The sequence below is a fragment of the Opisthocomus hoazin genome, chromosome 12 (genome assembly GCF_030867145.1).
Source record: "Opisthocomus hoazin isolate bOpiHoa1 chromosome 12, bOpiHoa1.hap1, whole genome shotgun sequence".
Classification (NCBI taxonomy): Eukaryota; Metazoa; Chordata; class Aves; order Opisthocomiformes; family Opisthocomidae; genus Opisthocomus; species Opisthocomus hoazin.
In genome coordinates this window covers 23,489,820-23,504,572 of record NC_134425.1, presented here as the reverse complement: position 1 = coordinate 23,504,572, position 14,753 = coordinate 23,489,820, and the positions used below count along the sequence as shown (strand labels likewise).

The window sequence follows — 14,753 nt, the reverse complement described above, 5'->3', positions numbered from 1 at the left end:
AGACGTGGGATGATCCAGATAAGCAACGTCTTGCGGCTAAGACCCAATAAGTAAACATGGTTTTATGTTTGTTACACGATTGTGCCTTCCCCGTGTGCCGGTACGACGCGCGGCGGGGAGATGCTTGGTCATTCCAAGGCCGGTAGCGCAGCGTGCGGCGTACGGTACAGCAAACGGTGCGCGTCCCGATTCACTCTGGGTTGGGTCGGATGTCCCCTCCATCCGCGGAGCCACTCGTATCTGAACAAAACATCCAGCAGCAGCTAAAGCATATCCATGAAAAGGAAAGTGTTAATCAATAAAGCGCTGGGCTCAATTACGCTGCCGGCGCGGGCGCGAAATGGAGCGGGAGAGGGGTGACAGGCGCCGGCTCTCTCCTGCACCACTCCGAATTTCCAAACCCGGGGCGGGGGGAGCACGCTGCACCCTGCCCATGAAACCCTCTGGCAACGAGACCGTGCAGCCCTGCTCTCTCTAGCGTCGCCGCGCCAGTCGCCGTGACCAGTCTCGTGTGTGCGCTAGCGGGTTTGGGGAGTGCTGTCCTGAGGAAATCCGGCTGGGAAAAGCCGAGGAGCTGGTCTGGTCTGTACCGTGCTTTGCCTTTGATAACTCCCTGACTCTTGGGTGTGCTTCGTCCTCACCGTGCCTGCTCTCTCCGCTACCCGGCTCCCGGCTGAGAGATGGCCACGCGACCGGCGTGCGCACTCCGGCGTCAGCCTCGCACGCCGAACTTCGCCAGCCTCGGCACCTGCACAGCTTTTCCTCGGCCGTCTGACCTTATCTAGCCAAACAACGGCCAAAAAATGAGCATTTGAGAGACCAACCAAATTTGGCAGGTATGAAGCTTCTCTTGAACTGAGAAAAAAAAAAAAAAAGAAAAGAAAAACCAAGTTGACAGTTGAAAGCAGCAGGGAACATAACACTTGGGTGACTTTGCCGTGAGCTCTTCCCACCACCATAAAACTGTGTGGTGGCCTTTGCGACTCTCTAACTGGTCTGTTTTTTCCATCCCTCTCACTTCTCTCCTGTCCTGTGGGGTTTTTTTGCATGACCTATAACCAAAAAGCTGACTTCTCGCCGTGCGTGCTTTGGAACGTACGGCCCTTCTGCTGGCACGTCACTAGTGTTCTGCTAGAGGCATGAGCTAACACCCGTGGTAGCTGCCTGACTTCTAGTCTGGTTGTTCTTAGATGCCCTTCGTTACGTTTCGCCTTTCTGTACTATCTCCTCTTCCTTTTTCACTTGTTTTTCCTCTCTGCCAGACGCTTTCTGTTGAACCGTCTTCCAAGAGAACTAAAAGAAAAATTAAAAAATTAAAAGCCTGGCAACAGACTACAGCACTAAACAAAATAACAAAACCAGGCAAGGTCACGGCAAGGTCATTTCCAAAACTATGTCACCTCGATGTCTGCTTCCAACTCTATATTAATTCAAGGATCTACCAGTCCTTGGTTAATGTATCCCACCAGTTGTGTGCCACACACCCCTGAGGAAGTTTTCTTTAAAAAAAAAAAATAAAAAAAGAAAATGTTTTAGAAAATCTGCATGAGCTACAACGACACATAAATCTGGTCAAAGGGCAAAAGTAACTCCCCATCCATGCATGGTGCATGATGATTTCTGTGAGCTGGGATCCTGTAAATTATACACTATGCAAAATCAGAACAGCTCTGTATAGTTACATGCCCATAAGTTACTAACTGTATGTCAAATGTTGTAGGGATTGCATCTGTGTATGCATACGTTCAGCTCTATGTATACATAAATTTATTATGTATATTGTAGCTTTTCTTTTTTTTAATTTAGTTATTTTAGATTCCCCTACATGTTGAACGTCCCTGAGCTGCTGCCTTTGGCTTGATGTGAGCTCTCCTTTCTGTTGCAGAACCGCATGCACGAATCGCTGAAGCTTTTTGACAGCATCTGCAACAACAAATGGTTCACAGATACGTCTATCATCCTCTTTCTAAACAAGAAGGACATATTTGAGGAGAAAATTAAGAAATCTCCACTGACTATCTGCTTTCCTGAGTATACAGGTAATGAGAAAGCTGGCTGTACGGGAGTACGTAGCAAGGGGATCACGGAGCGTTCCCACCCAGGCTGATACCGGCACGTCTCGCAGGCAGCGCGGCTAAAGATGCGTAGCTAGAGCTCCCGGTTGCTTCACTGCGAGTTTTATTTCTATAAATGCCGTAGGATAACCCCCACCATGTTTAGTGATCCACTTAATGCATGAGGAAGACTTAAACCTGAGTTCTTTGTCAGCAAAGGGCCACCACCGCTAATCAGGGCATTCAACCTCTGCCCCACAGGCGGTCTCGACGCTGAGCCAAGGGCTGTGGGTGTGGGGCTGGCAGCACGCTCCCCAGACGTGTGCTGCTCAGGAACACAAACACTCTTGCAGGTCTCTCGGAAAGACAAAGTGAGCTTAACCACCACAAACTGGTAACTGGTCTCTGGGAGACCAGTGCATAGGGTTTGTTAGGCTGTCCTCAGCTGGAGTCCAGCTTGGCGGTTTCATAACCCTTCACATTCCCCGTGGTCCTTGCTGACCACAGCGAGGATCCCGCGTGGTTCCTGGCCACTGCCACGGCCACGCACCGAGGGGCTGCAGGAGCAGCCCTCCAGCACGCCGACAGCAGAGCTGCTTCCGCTCGAGCTGTGCAGTTTGACCACATTAGTTGAGGAGGTCCCCAGTTTCACTCTCAGGCTTGCTGGCATCAAGCGTCTGGACACGGAGACGCTTCCAGCTAAATGCAGATAGAAAACGAGGGGCTTGATTTTCTCGTGCACCAGCCACCCACACCTCTTAACCCATCGTGCGGACAGAGTGGAGCTGCGGCAAGCCATGCCCTGGGCTTGGCTGGGGAGAAGGAGGCCTTGGTCATAAATGGCCTCAAGTTGCATCAGGGGAGGTTCAGATTTGATATTAGGAAAAATGTCTTCACTGAAAGAGTGGTCAGACATTGGCCCAGGCTGCCCAGGGCAGTGGTGGAGTCCCCATCCCTGGAGGGGTTCAGAAAACGTGTGGATGTGGCACTTCGGGACATGGTTGAGCAGGTGTGGTGGGGTTAGGTTGATGGTTGGACCTGATGATCTTAGGGGTCTTTTCCAACCTTAATGATTCCGTGATTCTGTGATTCTGTACCTGGAGAGCAGAGCGGAGCCTCTGCAACAGGGCAGTGCGCACAAAGCCCTTGCTTCTGCTGGCTGCCTGGCATCTGGCCTGCTAATGGTGAGAAGGAGCCATGCAAAGGCTGCAGCTGCACCCCGCCACTTCCCACTGCATCTCGCCAGCTTCCACAAACCCTCATTACCATTCTGAGACAGCATAAAAATAAACTTTTTTCATCATGAATTATGTAAGCTCACCGGAGACATCCAGATGAATCAAGCCAACAGACAGAAGCAGCGCTCTTTGTCAGGAAACATAGTTGTGAACCGGGAGTACCAAGAGTGTCACATCACTGGGCAGGCCAACAAATTAGTAACCAGAGCTTCCTATCTCCGAGCACTTGATTTTTCACTGTGAATAGGCAAAAGCGATCCATCATCGCTGCTTTGGGCTGGACGGTCTATGCCCATGGAGCTGAACGACTCCGTCTGAATTCAGAAGAACATCTGCAGGCTCCCTCTCTGGGGAAGGTTCAGATGTTTGTCACTACTAGCACATTTCAGCTATCTACTCGTCTGCTTGGTCTGGACAGAACCAACATATTCCTGACATGTTTGTCTAAAAAGATCTAATAATGGAAATTTCACAGTCTTTACAGTTGAAAGCTTACAATAGTGCCAACCGCAAATTCTTCTGGTTGCAAATTAGACTGCTGCTCACTGTCGCGTGGAGGGCTTGTGGAGCAGCTTGTCACCATCCTCTTCATAGCAGCTCTTCAATATACTGGAAAATTTTTATCATGTCACCTTTCTTTTTCCTTTTTCTCCGTGGAGCAAACCTGCACCTTTCACTCCCTCCAGATCGCATTTTGTGGACCTGGTCCTGTGGATCTTCACTGAAGTCTCCCAGTAACCCCACTCTGGAATAAGATCCTTACTATCCCTGATGACAGTGACTAGAACAAGAAGGGATGTTGGCTTAGATGTAACTTTTCCTTCCTGAGCTATTCCAGCCCTGGAGAGGAGTTCAGTGGCGGGGGCAGACCCTTGCAGCTAAGCTCTCACCTTACTACACAGAGGAAAACAAATCTTTCTTGTTTCTGGAGCACTTCAACCACAGGCGAACCAAACCAGTCCTCCGCAAATCTCAGAGGACCCCGAAGATGCTCTAAATTCTTTCGAGGTGCTGTTCTGGAAGCTGGGAGTTATCCTGATGCCAGGGACCCTCCACGGGCCTCTTTTTTCTCGTGTGCCATCGGAGAGGGCTGGGAGTCTGGAAGATGGAAGTCCTTCTGCCGATCCAGCAGGGATCTGAGTCAGAAGTGAAGAACATTTCCCCCCAGGGCATTCAGCAGTGCCGTTAGAAGTTGGAAGTTAGCTTGTGCTAACACTCAGCCAGACTTTAGACCCAAGCTAACGCTTTGAGCTTGCTCACCCCTGCTTTGCTGGCCACAGCTCCAGAGGATGACGCCCTCGTGGCCTTGTGAAAAAGCAGCATGATTAGAAAGTTGCCCTGGGGTTAAAAAGAATCACTTGATGAAAGCCTATAAATCAAACAAGTGGACTTTCAACGTCACAAGTCGGTTCCACAAAATGCTTTTAATGAAATGAAGTTTCTGACGTCTGTTAGTTCTGCTGACAGAGAGTTGTTAGAAGGCTGCATCCACAAATTTGCCTGCTGTATGCTGGAGCACTGGCGGTTTCCATCCCCTTAATTCACTCATGCTTTTAACTAGTCCACAATACTTAGTGAGGCTGCAGCAGAATCCGGGGCGTGTTTTAAGACAAGCTGGCTTCAGTGATTCCCTGCTCTCTCAGCATCTAAATCCCTGTGCCTTTGAACCACCAGCTTCCCTTCCGTGAAGGGCCCTCCCGGCGGGGCACAGCACCTGGATCTCTTCCCAGACTCTTCACACAGGTCTTAATGCAAAAACCTGCTCCCAGCAAACGTTCTGCTCGTCTTGCTTCAAGCCTATTCTGAAGTCTCATGGCAGACATGAGCTTCTGTCTTCAACTAGGGATGCGCGTAGACCACTCGTGAATGCGAGTGGTTCCCCAGATCCGCTGCCTTCCTCCACAGTAAATCTCCAGCCCGAGCGAGCTTCCCTCCAGCAGAGAACAGCCTTTCCCATCAATGAAGCGTCACGGAGGCAGAGGCATCCCAGAGCACGGGCAGCGTCACTGACGTAGAGCCCTGCGAGGCTCAGAGCTCGGCAGGACCCGGCGCTGCCAGCCGGAGAAACGGAGCTCATCAGAGTGAAGCGCGTGCCCGAGCGGGGCTGTGCGTGTCGGCAGTGTCCAGGCTGGCCAGGTCAGGAAGGATCTCCTCTTCTGCATCGCTGCTCTGAAGCTGTTTTAACACAAAACCTGATGGTCAGCAAGGTTTGGCCCAGACATCTCTATACAGCAAAACAAGAAACACTTTGTGGAGTGGTTTTCGCGACATCACTAGCAGAGGGTGATGCCATCCGGATTTCTCAGAAAGAGGGACTTTTTGTATTAGCTTTCTCGCATTTTGCTAGAGAAAAACCCCACTTTGCTCTATAACAGAGGCTGGATCTTTTCATGTCCTTTTCTCTTAGTGATTCAGGGAAAGGAGGGCACAGCTGCCAACGCTGCCCTCAATTCATGGACATTTTAGCTCCTCTTCTCCATCAAAAGTCGAAACTTTAATCAAAAATCTAAAAAAAGAAAAAAGCTATGCCTTTGCATGAGGTCAAGCACTTACCACATTCCTGGCAGGGGTTTTTTTCACTGTTTTGTCACCTTGATGTGGAATTTCTTCTGATTTTCCCATTGTAGGCTGTTTAACACTCAGTTCCCTCATCCGTTTCATCTCTGTAGACTATAAACAGCAACTCAGAGTAAAAATAGAGCTGAGCGGGCAGCCGGCGAGCCTGTCCTCCCTTGCAGCAGCCCTGTCTGGTGACAGTGCCCGGCCCCGAGATGGAGATGGGGAGGCTGGGTTGCAGCAGCCCCGTATGAACTCCCCGTGTCCTCACAACGGGGTGCTTACAGGCACCCTACAGATCTCAGGTTATGGGATCGCTTTAACACTTCTCCCTTTCATCTTGGCTCTCTTCTAGGCCCCAACTCTTTCACGGAGGCGGTGGCTTACATCCAGGCTCAGTATGAGAGCAAGAACAAGTCCCCCAACAAGGAGATCTACACGCACATCACCTGCGCCACTGACACCAACAACATCCAGTTCGTCTTCGACGCCGTCACGGATGTCATCATCGCCAACAACCTGCGGGGATGCGGACTCTACTAAAGCCCTCTCCTCCCCTCGCGCCTGCCGGGAGCATCCTCCAGTCCCGCGGACAGGTCGTCTCTCTTTCTTTTTTTTTTCCTCCGCAGAAGACGATGAGGAAGAAGTACGTAAATCCCTCCTCCCGTCCCAGAAAACTTGGCAGCGAGTTCTACTTTCCCCATCCCTGTTTTCTTTTATTTTGAGTTATTTTTGTTTCATTCCCTTGCTGCCTCGTTCTGCTCCTCCGTTCCAACTCACAGCGCTGTAGAGGGAGCTAACGCTTACCCCACGAAGTGCACTTCAACTGCCAAAAGACAAAAACACTTCAGTTTTAAAAAAAGAAAAAATCAAAGCCTTAAAATACTGGTCAGCAACAGTGTAGTTTGGAACCAAAACCTTTTTTTTTTTTTCTTCCTTGAAATTAAGGGATATTTTTAATTCTCCTGGTTATTTATCTTTTTTTTTAAAGAAAAACACAAACACTATTCCTTTGGGTAGTGGTAGATACAGCAGGATCACTCTGAGGGTACCGTACGGCTCCAGTTCCTACCCCACGGCCGGGGGGGGTCAGTGTTGAGCACAGCTGCCACAGCTTGGATTTGTGTATTCCCCTTTTTTCCAAACAGCTATCGGAACAAGTGAAACATAGCGAGTTCTGCTCGTGTCCAAGGTGGACACGGTAACGAAACCTACTAAGCCTTGGCTAAGAGCAGTCGCTACCAGTAACAGTTTTACCTCAAGGTTTTCAAAATTGATGTTAAAATTTGTCCGCTGTGGTTTCAGTCACCCATTTCCGAGGCACTTCGCTGGGTGCCGCGGAGCTGCTGGGCTGAGCGGGGCAGTGGCAGCTGGGCTGGGAGCCCTGGACCGCAGGCAGTGAGGATGCCCCGGGGACGGCGTCGTGATGGGGACCCGGCCATGCACAGGGCCGTCCCGGCGAGGATGCCGGCCTGGGCACCCAGTGACCTTTCCCAAAGCACCTCCTCAGCTGATGCTCCTGCAAACACGCGGCATCTCTTTGCAAACTTTAACCCTAAAACGCCGGGGTGCACCAAAAATATTTAGCCCCGGCTTCTTGTAGGCAGAGTTTGACCTTCAAGTACATGAGACGTGGAGAGGTGCTTTGGGAAACCTCGCCGTGCTCGGGTGACAGCAAAGTGTGCAGGAGCCTCGCGGTTCTTTATCACACCTCGGGCATCAAGATACCCCTGAGAAGCCCAACCTTGCCCTCAGCCTCCTCCCCCCAGCAGAAGCAGGGTAGCCTGCCTGCGTCATCTCCTGCCTGGGCGTCCGAGAGAGAAAGTTCCAGGGTTGGTGTCTGCAGTCAGGGCATCTCTTTACCAGTATCTAAAGTGAGAGGGATGGTTTATACTGGCTCTGAAGTGGCAAGGCAGGGGTCAGGGAGCTGATTTGAGCCAAGTGATGGAGTAGGAAGGAAAAGTGCGGGGGAGGGAGGAAGGAAAGGCAGGGGGAGAGGTGTGGAAAGGGCAAGGGTAGCACCCAGCACAGCAAAACGTGGGGGCACAGAGGGGAGGACAAAGGCGGCGGGGCTGGGGTACATGTGGCCATCCACCCACCATCACCAAGAGCTCCGGGTGCCACTGGGGCGAAAGCAGAGGGGAGCGTGAGAGGTGGGGTGTCACCTCTGGGAGCACAGAGGAACCCTTAGGAGTCCAACCCGAAAGCTTGTTGGGTGTCTGGGTGGGACAGACACCTCCAAGGTCCACTCGGCATGGCACCTGGGGGCAGGAGGGCAGTGCTGATCCCTGCCTCTGCTCTGCCTCTCTTCAAAGCCCCTGATCCAGTAAAATATGAGTCTGTCCAGGCCAGCCACAAGTTCCGCTGTCCTCTCCTGGGACCCCAAGCTAGGGGTGTCTTTCAGGTCCCGGGAGGTCTGGGTTTGCTCCGGTGCCATGCCTGAGAGGGACAATGTCTCTTTCCTCGCGGCGCCCATCTAGGACAGATGGTGTGAGAGCAGCCCAAAGGCAAGGGGAGGTAGGGGAAGGCGCAGCCACGGTGGCACGAGATGGAGAGGACCAGCACGGGAGGTTTGGGAGAGAAGTTGCAGGAGGGGAGATGAGGCAGGTTGAGGCAGCAGGGAGGAGGGGAAGAGGAGGGCACCTGGGAGGTGGAGGAGAGTCCCCGTGGGAGGTTGCTCTCCGCTGGGACAGTGTTCGTAGGACAGAACCCCAGCCAGGGCTGTGAGCAGGAGCAAACAGAGGAGGCCCGCGGAGGAGAACAAGGGGACTTTTGCCCATCTAACCAGCTCACAGCTTGGCTGGCAGCTGTGTCAGCAACCCCCTAGGCAGCGTGAAGTTATAAAACTGTGTTTAGTATTGTAGAGTGAGGGCCCGCTGCTGCTCTGCGGGACACAGACAGCACTAGCGCCAGGTCTCTGCCTCCCCTGCTCTGACACAAGTGAGTACCCGCCCTTCTCTTTGCCATCTCAGCCTTAAAATACCTCCAGTGGCATCAGCTCCCACGAAGAGCAAAGCCAGGAGCCCCTCTCTTCTCTTCACGCTGCATCCCACCCACACGTCTTGTTTTCCCAAGCCCCAGTCCCTCTCCCAGCTCCATTTCATGCCGGCACACTCTGCTGTACAACCCTCAACCACAGGGATGCTGAACACAAGGCCCATGCAGGTCGTTGCGTTTGGTTTAGCTTAGGATGTTCAGAGTCAAGGGGAAGGTTCTCCAAAGGATTCCCAGTGGGAAGCACCTGCCTGGGTCTCCAGTTCCTTGGAATGGACCAGCCGATGGCGACGGAACAGTGCTTCTGTGGCAGGAGGGGACGCAGAGGGACGGGGATGCTCCTGGAGCATGTCCCACGCGGGTGGCCGAGCCCCACCAGTAATGCCCAGCATCCAGATGCGTGTTGAGTGCTGAAACGAGGGCTGAAAAGCCGAACGTTAGTGACGTTTGGTACATGGAGTGCGTGTAACTGCTCGCCCCTGGGCGCAGCGCCTGCGTGCCTTGGAGCGCCGACGGCTCGCGCGGGCCGGGGGGCAGGGCTCGTGTCCAGCTCTGTCGGAAGGGTTGGATCCACAGCAGTAGGGTTTTGGAGATTTTCTGTGCCCACCCCTTGCTCTGGGTGACGTTTTATCCGGGCGAGTAAGTAAGAGAAGCTGTTTCCAGTGAGGGCAGTGCCAAGGATGCAGGGGTTCCCAGCGTAAAGCGCACAGGAGTATTTTGGTGAAGACAACATAAATTAACTCAATCCCAAACTCTGCTGAATGCAGCCGAGCCACCGCTGCCGGCTCAGTGCTCTCGTGCCACACTCCGGCTGGATCCAGGCAACCCGCACCCGGCTGTGGCAGCGGGGAGGACCAAACCCCCTCCAGCCCCAGCCCCTCCGTGCCCGGCACATTGGTGGTACCCAGCGGCTGGTGCTCCACAGGGAGAAAAGGGGGGAAAAGAGGAGGAAACACTGGCACACAGAGCCTTTCCTTTCATTTTCTTTGGCACGTTGTGTGCCTAAAGCTTCATCTCAACCGCTGCTGCTGACATTCCCCACCTCACACGGGTGTCGTGAGGATTCATTGACAAGGGCTGGGAATGGCGTTTGGAAGATGAAATGCTTCCACTGTTAAACACTACTATTTCTCCCGCTTGATGGCCGCGTATAGATTTTTGTCTCCGGAACGCCTGCCAAAGCGTTACTCACCGCTGGCTTGCTGCATCCTCCCAAGCCTTTGCTGACAGATGTGCCTTCTGCAGGCAGTCTTTTCCCCCGTGCTTTTTCCAAACGCCAGCAATCCTGGCAGCAATTGCCTAGAAAGAAGACCTTGTGATGCATCCCCCGCTTTCCAAAGCCCTCTTCTTAACAACCCCTTGTGCTTTGCGATTGCTGTTCTCCAAAGCCAGACCCTCAGAGGCCCCGAGCTGTGCTGAATTTCCAGTCACCACGCGGCAGGGATGTTGCTAGAGATGCAACACGAAGCGTGCTGGGGCATGGGAGATGTATTTTAAAAGCACAAGGATTCCCAGAATTGGAACAGCTACGGGCACACCCTGCCACCCTTCGAAGCCGATGTGGGTATTGGCGAAAGGTGCCCTGCTTGGATGCGGGAGGTTTTTAAAGGCTCGGGTCGCCTGTCCAGCAGCAGCACCCGAGGGCTGTCGCGTGGAAAGCAGCGTTAGCAACTCGCTGTGAGCTGCGGGCAGCCGCAAAAAGGGCGAAGGAAGCCCCCGCGCTTGCTCCTTCGGCGAGGAGAGGGTCGGGTGCGTGGAGCCGCGAGACAAAAAAAGTACAAATAGCTCCCTTATTTAAACACCAATTTCAATGAAACAGGGAGGCCTGTAGAAGGAAAGCCTTGGAGTGAGCCTGCAGGGTTAAGCTGCAGAGCACCCTGCTCCTTGGGAGGACGCAGCAGCCGGGTTCGTTAGGAGAACTAGCAATAAACACGCGCTGGGAAAGCACACGTTAAAATGCAGCCGCACGCTGCAAAGGCCGATTTTTTCTTTAGCAAACAGAGCTCACAGTCCCGTTTTCATGCGCGGCCGGCAGAGCCCAGCCGAGCGGCAGGGCAGCGGGGACCACTCGGCGAGGCCATCTGGCCCCTCCGTCTGCTAGCACGGGTCTAGCGAGGGGCCAGTCCCCTGCCCACTGCCACCCTCCCCGAAACCCTTCCAACTACATCTCTCTCAGGAGTTTTTTGTGAGAATTAGCCCCTTGCCTTCAGCCAGCTTTCCAGGATGGCCGGCCAGCCTGTCCCTCCACGGAGGGAGAGCATCCGCAGGAGGAGGCTGCCGTGCCTCCTCGGCAGATGTGATGGTGTTTTACCGGACACTACAAGTATTAATGAGAGCAGCCTACGCTATAACGTACATTAAAATGTATCTGGTGGATTTAATCTGTTGTGGCACAATCCCAGTGCTTGCCTGCAAGGGAACAGACTTGGTTCTCAGGCCAGGAATGCGATCTCCGAGAGGCCAGAGTGGGACGTAGATGATGTCCTCCTGCCAGAACGTCCCCATGTGTGCAGTTGCTGCTGTGTAGAGCACCGGGCAGCCACTCGCCGAGGCGCAGGGTTCAGCTGGGGCTGGAGGACATCCCCCGCGGGGGACTGCGCCGTCGGTGCTGGAAAAGGGACCAACCCCGCACTGTGAGCCCGCGCGATCTGTCCGAGCATTTTGTGGCCAAAAAAAATTCTCCTTCTGGAGCCAGGGAGACGTTTGTTGTTGAGTTCCTGGGAACAAGGCTGGACCCTCTGTCAAGTCAGTTAGAGAAGCTTAGTACTAGTGTGTCTGTGTCATGGGCCAGGTTTGTCTTCAGGCTTATGACCAAAAACTCCCCAACCGTTTCCAAGGAGTCTAAAACACTGGTTAGCAATCCGACGCTGGAAGCGTCAAGGCCAGTAGGAATGGTGCTCCTGAGCATCACCCTGACCCACCCAAACCCATCACGCACTTGCATCCCCGACGCACCCTGAGAAAGCAGCAGCGTGGTCCAGGTGGCACAGAGGAGCAGACTACGGTCCTGCCTCTACCTCCCGGAGGAAAGAGCAGACAGAAGCACTCTCCCAAAACGCCCTGAGACTCGAGTGTACATCATCATTTCTGAGCTCCTGCAACGGCACGAGATAATTGATGCTGACAGATATAGGTATGTGACCTATATAAGACGTTACGCTGAGAACGTGGCTACGGAAAGAGACTTCTCACAGGACTGCTCGTGGCCGAAGCAGCGGCCTGTGAGATCTTTATTCGTGCTGCAAAGGCTAGCTAGCGAACACGAGCCAGTACCACTCTTAAAAGTTGATGTGTTGGTACGAGGAGGAGGACCAAAGCGTCCCGGCTGGCACCCCGTGGTCGAAGGAGAGGGGAGGGAGCCAGGTTGGGGACGGGGCAGAACCATCTCCATGTCCCAGAGAGGGCAGCTCAGCTCTCTGTGGGCACCGGTGCAGCAGGGATGGGGAGCAGGGACCCAAGGAGGAGGTCGAGGGCTGGGAGCCAGCCCGACACTCGCTGCCCCGGCCCCACTCTCACCCAGTGCCTTGGAAATTAGTCTCGAGACCAAATCCTGACTGTCCCGTAGCTCGGGCAAGCAGCTCTGGGTCTGAACCCCCAGCTCCAGGCAGGGAAAGGAGATCGTAGTGGGTAACAACGCTATTTTCAGCATTGCCCAAGTCTCACCAGCTTTTCCAGTGCTGGCGCAACCCGCTGGCACTGGGCAAGCAAGGAGGGTTGTTTGAAGACCAGCGGTTGCCCCATTAAATAGCCTGGTCCCTCATTTAACATCCTCAGCCATACTCCCCCCACACCTCCCTTTCCCCCCTTCAGCCCGACGAGGGAACAGTGACCATCACCCTGCCCCTGCGCTCCCCACCGCATCTCTTCCCGAATGATTGCCGGAGGCCGCCAACCTTTTTCCTTTTGCTGGTTTCCCGCTGAATCATTTCTCCTGCATGTTCGATGGCCCAAACTGTATTAACTGTAATTTTGTACGAAGAGTGACTGTTCGGTGGTTTAATAGATCATTAGTTATTGTAATAATTTATTGGCTGTCAGTAATGTATTTATTAGTTACAAAATGTTAATAAAGTGCCAGCTCTTTTCTAGTGTGAGAGGGTTTTTATTGCATCTCCCTGGAGCGCGCTCAGCTCCCTAAGCCCGTTTTTGCCCTACGCCTGGGCACACACACGCTCGACACGCACCCGCGGTGTCAGTCATCTGCCGCAGCCTCGCTCGCCTGGAGATGTGGAATTTGACAGGCGTATAACCACAAAGTATTGAATTTCATGTAAGTATTTGGTGGGAAGTTTTTCTCTTTCGTGTTAAGTAGAACAACTTTACTCTTTGTTCCTCGGCTGCTTGAGATTATTCTTCCCCTCCTGAAGTCCCTTTCCCCCGTGTATGAATGCCAGACCATCCATGCTTTTCCTCCGGCGCTGCCAGACCCCACGCTGGCGTCCGTCTGTCCGCGGCCACCTACCCTTTCGGCCCCCGCCGTGGGCGATGCTCAGCACAGGCATCAGTGGGGCAGAGCATCCCTGCTGCCCCATCACTTCCTCCAGTGCTTCGGTCGCAGACCCATCCCAAGGGGCAAGCCCTGCATCTCTTTTCCGACGTCTCTTCATGCGAGCACGGAGGCAGAGGAGCCATTTCTGGGTCCGTTCAATAAATGGTGCTTTTGCCTCCTTACAGCAGCTGGAGCACCTCTCCCTCCCTTTGCAATAGCACCTGGGCCAGTTTGTTCTTTTATGTTTAAATCAAAGATCTTCTGTTATCTGGGGCATTAAAGAAAAGCAAAGAACTCCAAGAAACCAAGAGAAAATTTTCCACAGACTTCAGCAAAGGAAAATTAACTGTTACTCCTGTTGACTTCACCAATTTCCAGTGACATCGCTTCAGCTGGACCCATCCTCAGACACACGTCCCCGTATGCCGCATCCCGCAGGTTAGAGAGAATTACAGGCCAGCTCTGTGAGAAAACAGCAGCTGAGAGGGGAAGGATTTTGCTTTGTATCATCATATTGAGGATTTTTAGAAATTTCCTCCTGGATGACTGCATGGGCGTCCAAGGCTCAGAAGTCACCAGGGTTCTTTTCCTTTCTCTTGGGATTTTCGTTCCCTCTGGGCACGTGCTTTCTTCCAGCTGCTCCTCCACCACCAGTCTTTTATTTAAACACAATACATATCTGGAACAATAAGGAAAAAACCCACCCAGATACTTTCCATGAAAAATCTCAGGAGCCGGCACATTCGCAACAGCCAGGAGCCAAGAAGAGCCGTGTCATTTTGTGCGGTTTCTGTTTCCCCCATGAAGATGACGGGGTGCAGTTCTGCTTTTTGGGGGTTTTTTTGTTTTTAAAGACAAGGACCATATGAGGTCCCAAAGCTTTAGAAAGCAACCGCTTGGCATGCCTAGCTCCCCTTTGTCAGGGAACCGCCAGTGTCATCTCAAAGCCTTGCAAGACAAAAATCAGACATCTGCTGAATTTTGCATGCAAAGCTGCTGTTGAAGTGTAGCTGATAAAATGACTCGCTAATAAAACATTCATGGAAAACTCCAAAACGTGTAATTGGGTCATCATTTCATTAGGAAACACGTGTGTTCTCACAAAGCTTCGGCAAGTCCAAAGCCCACCCCCCCCCTCGCTGTGCCTCCAAAACCGGGGGCTCGGGGGGGGGGGGGCGGTGTTTGCTGCAGGAGGGTTCCCCGCCGGCGGCCGAGCACCCTGGAGCACGGCTTCCACATCGCTGGGTGTCCCCGGGCGAGCGGCGGGCACCCATGCCAGGACCCAGGGGGCTCAGCCCCGAGAGGGGGTTGCAGAGAGGGGCACGGCAGGGCCGGCAGCTTTGGACTTCACCAAGCCCCGTGTCTGCACCAGAAGCTTTGCAAGTTCAAGGAGTCAACTAGGTGGGTATCCGCAGTGAAAAA

At 53.2% G+C, this 14,753-nt stretch overlaps 1 protein-coding gene across 2 annotated transcripts in view; it reads left to right on the top strand.

The window, feature by feature from the left end:
• Nucleotides 1-14,753, top strand: part of GNAO1 (G protein subunit alpha o1) — a 150,760-nt gene that overhangs the window by 130,863 nt on the left and 5,144 nt on the right. The window contains exons 7-8 of one of the 2 annotated variants that reach the window (XM_075433318.1): nucleotides 1,886-2,039; nucleotides 6,204-7,850. The exons of the other annotated variant lie outside the window; for it this stretch is intronic. Of the exons in view, the coding sequence (XP_075289433.1) occupies nucleotides 1,886-2,039; nucleotides 6,204-6,391 (342 nt within the window). The 3' untranslated portion in view covers nucleotides 6,392-7,850. Of the gene's footprint in view, nucleotides 1-1,885; nucleotides 2,040-6,203; nucleotides 7,851-14,753 lie in introns of those variants that run through there. 2 annotated transcript variants of the gene reach the window in all.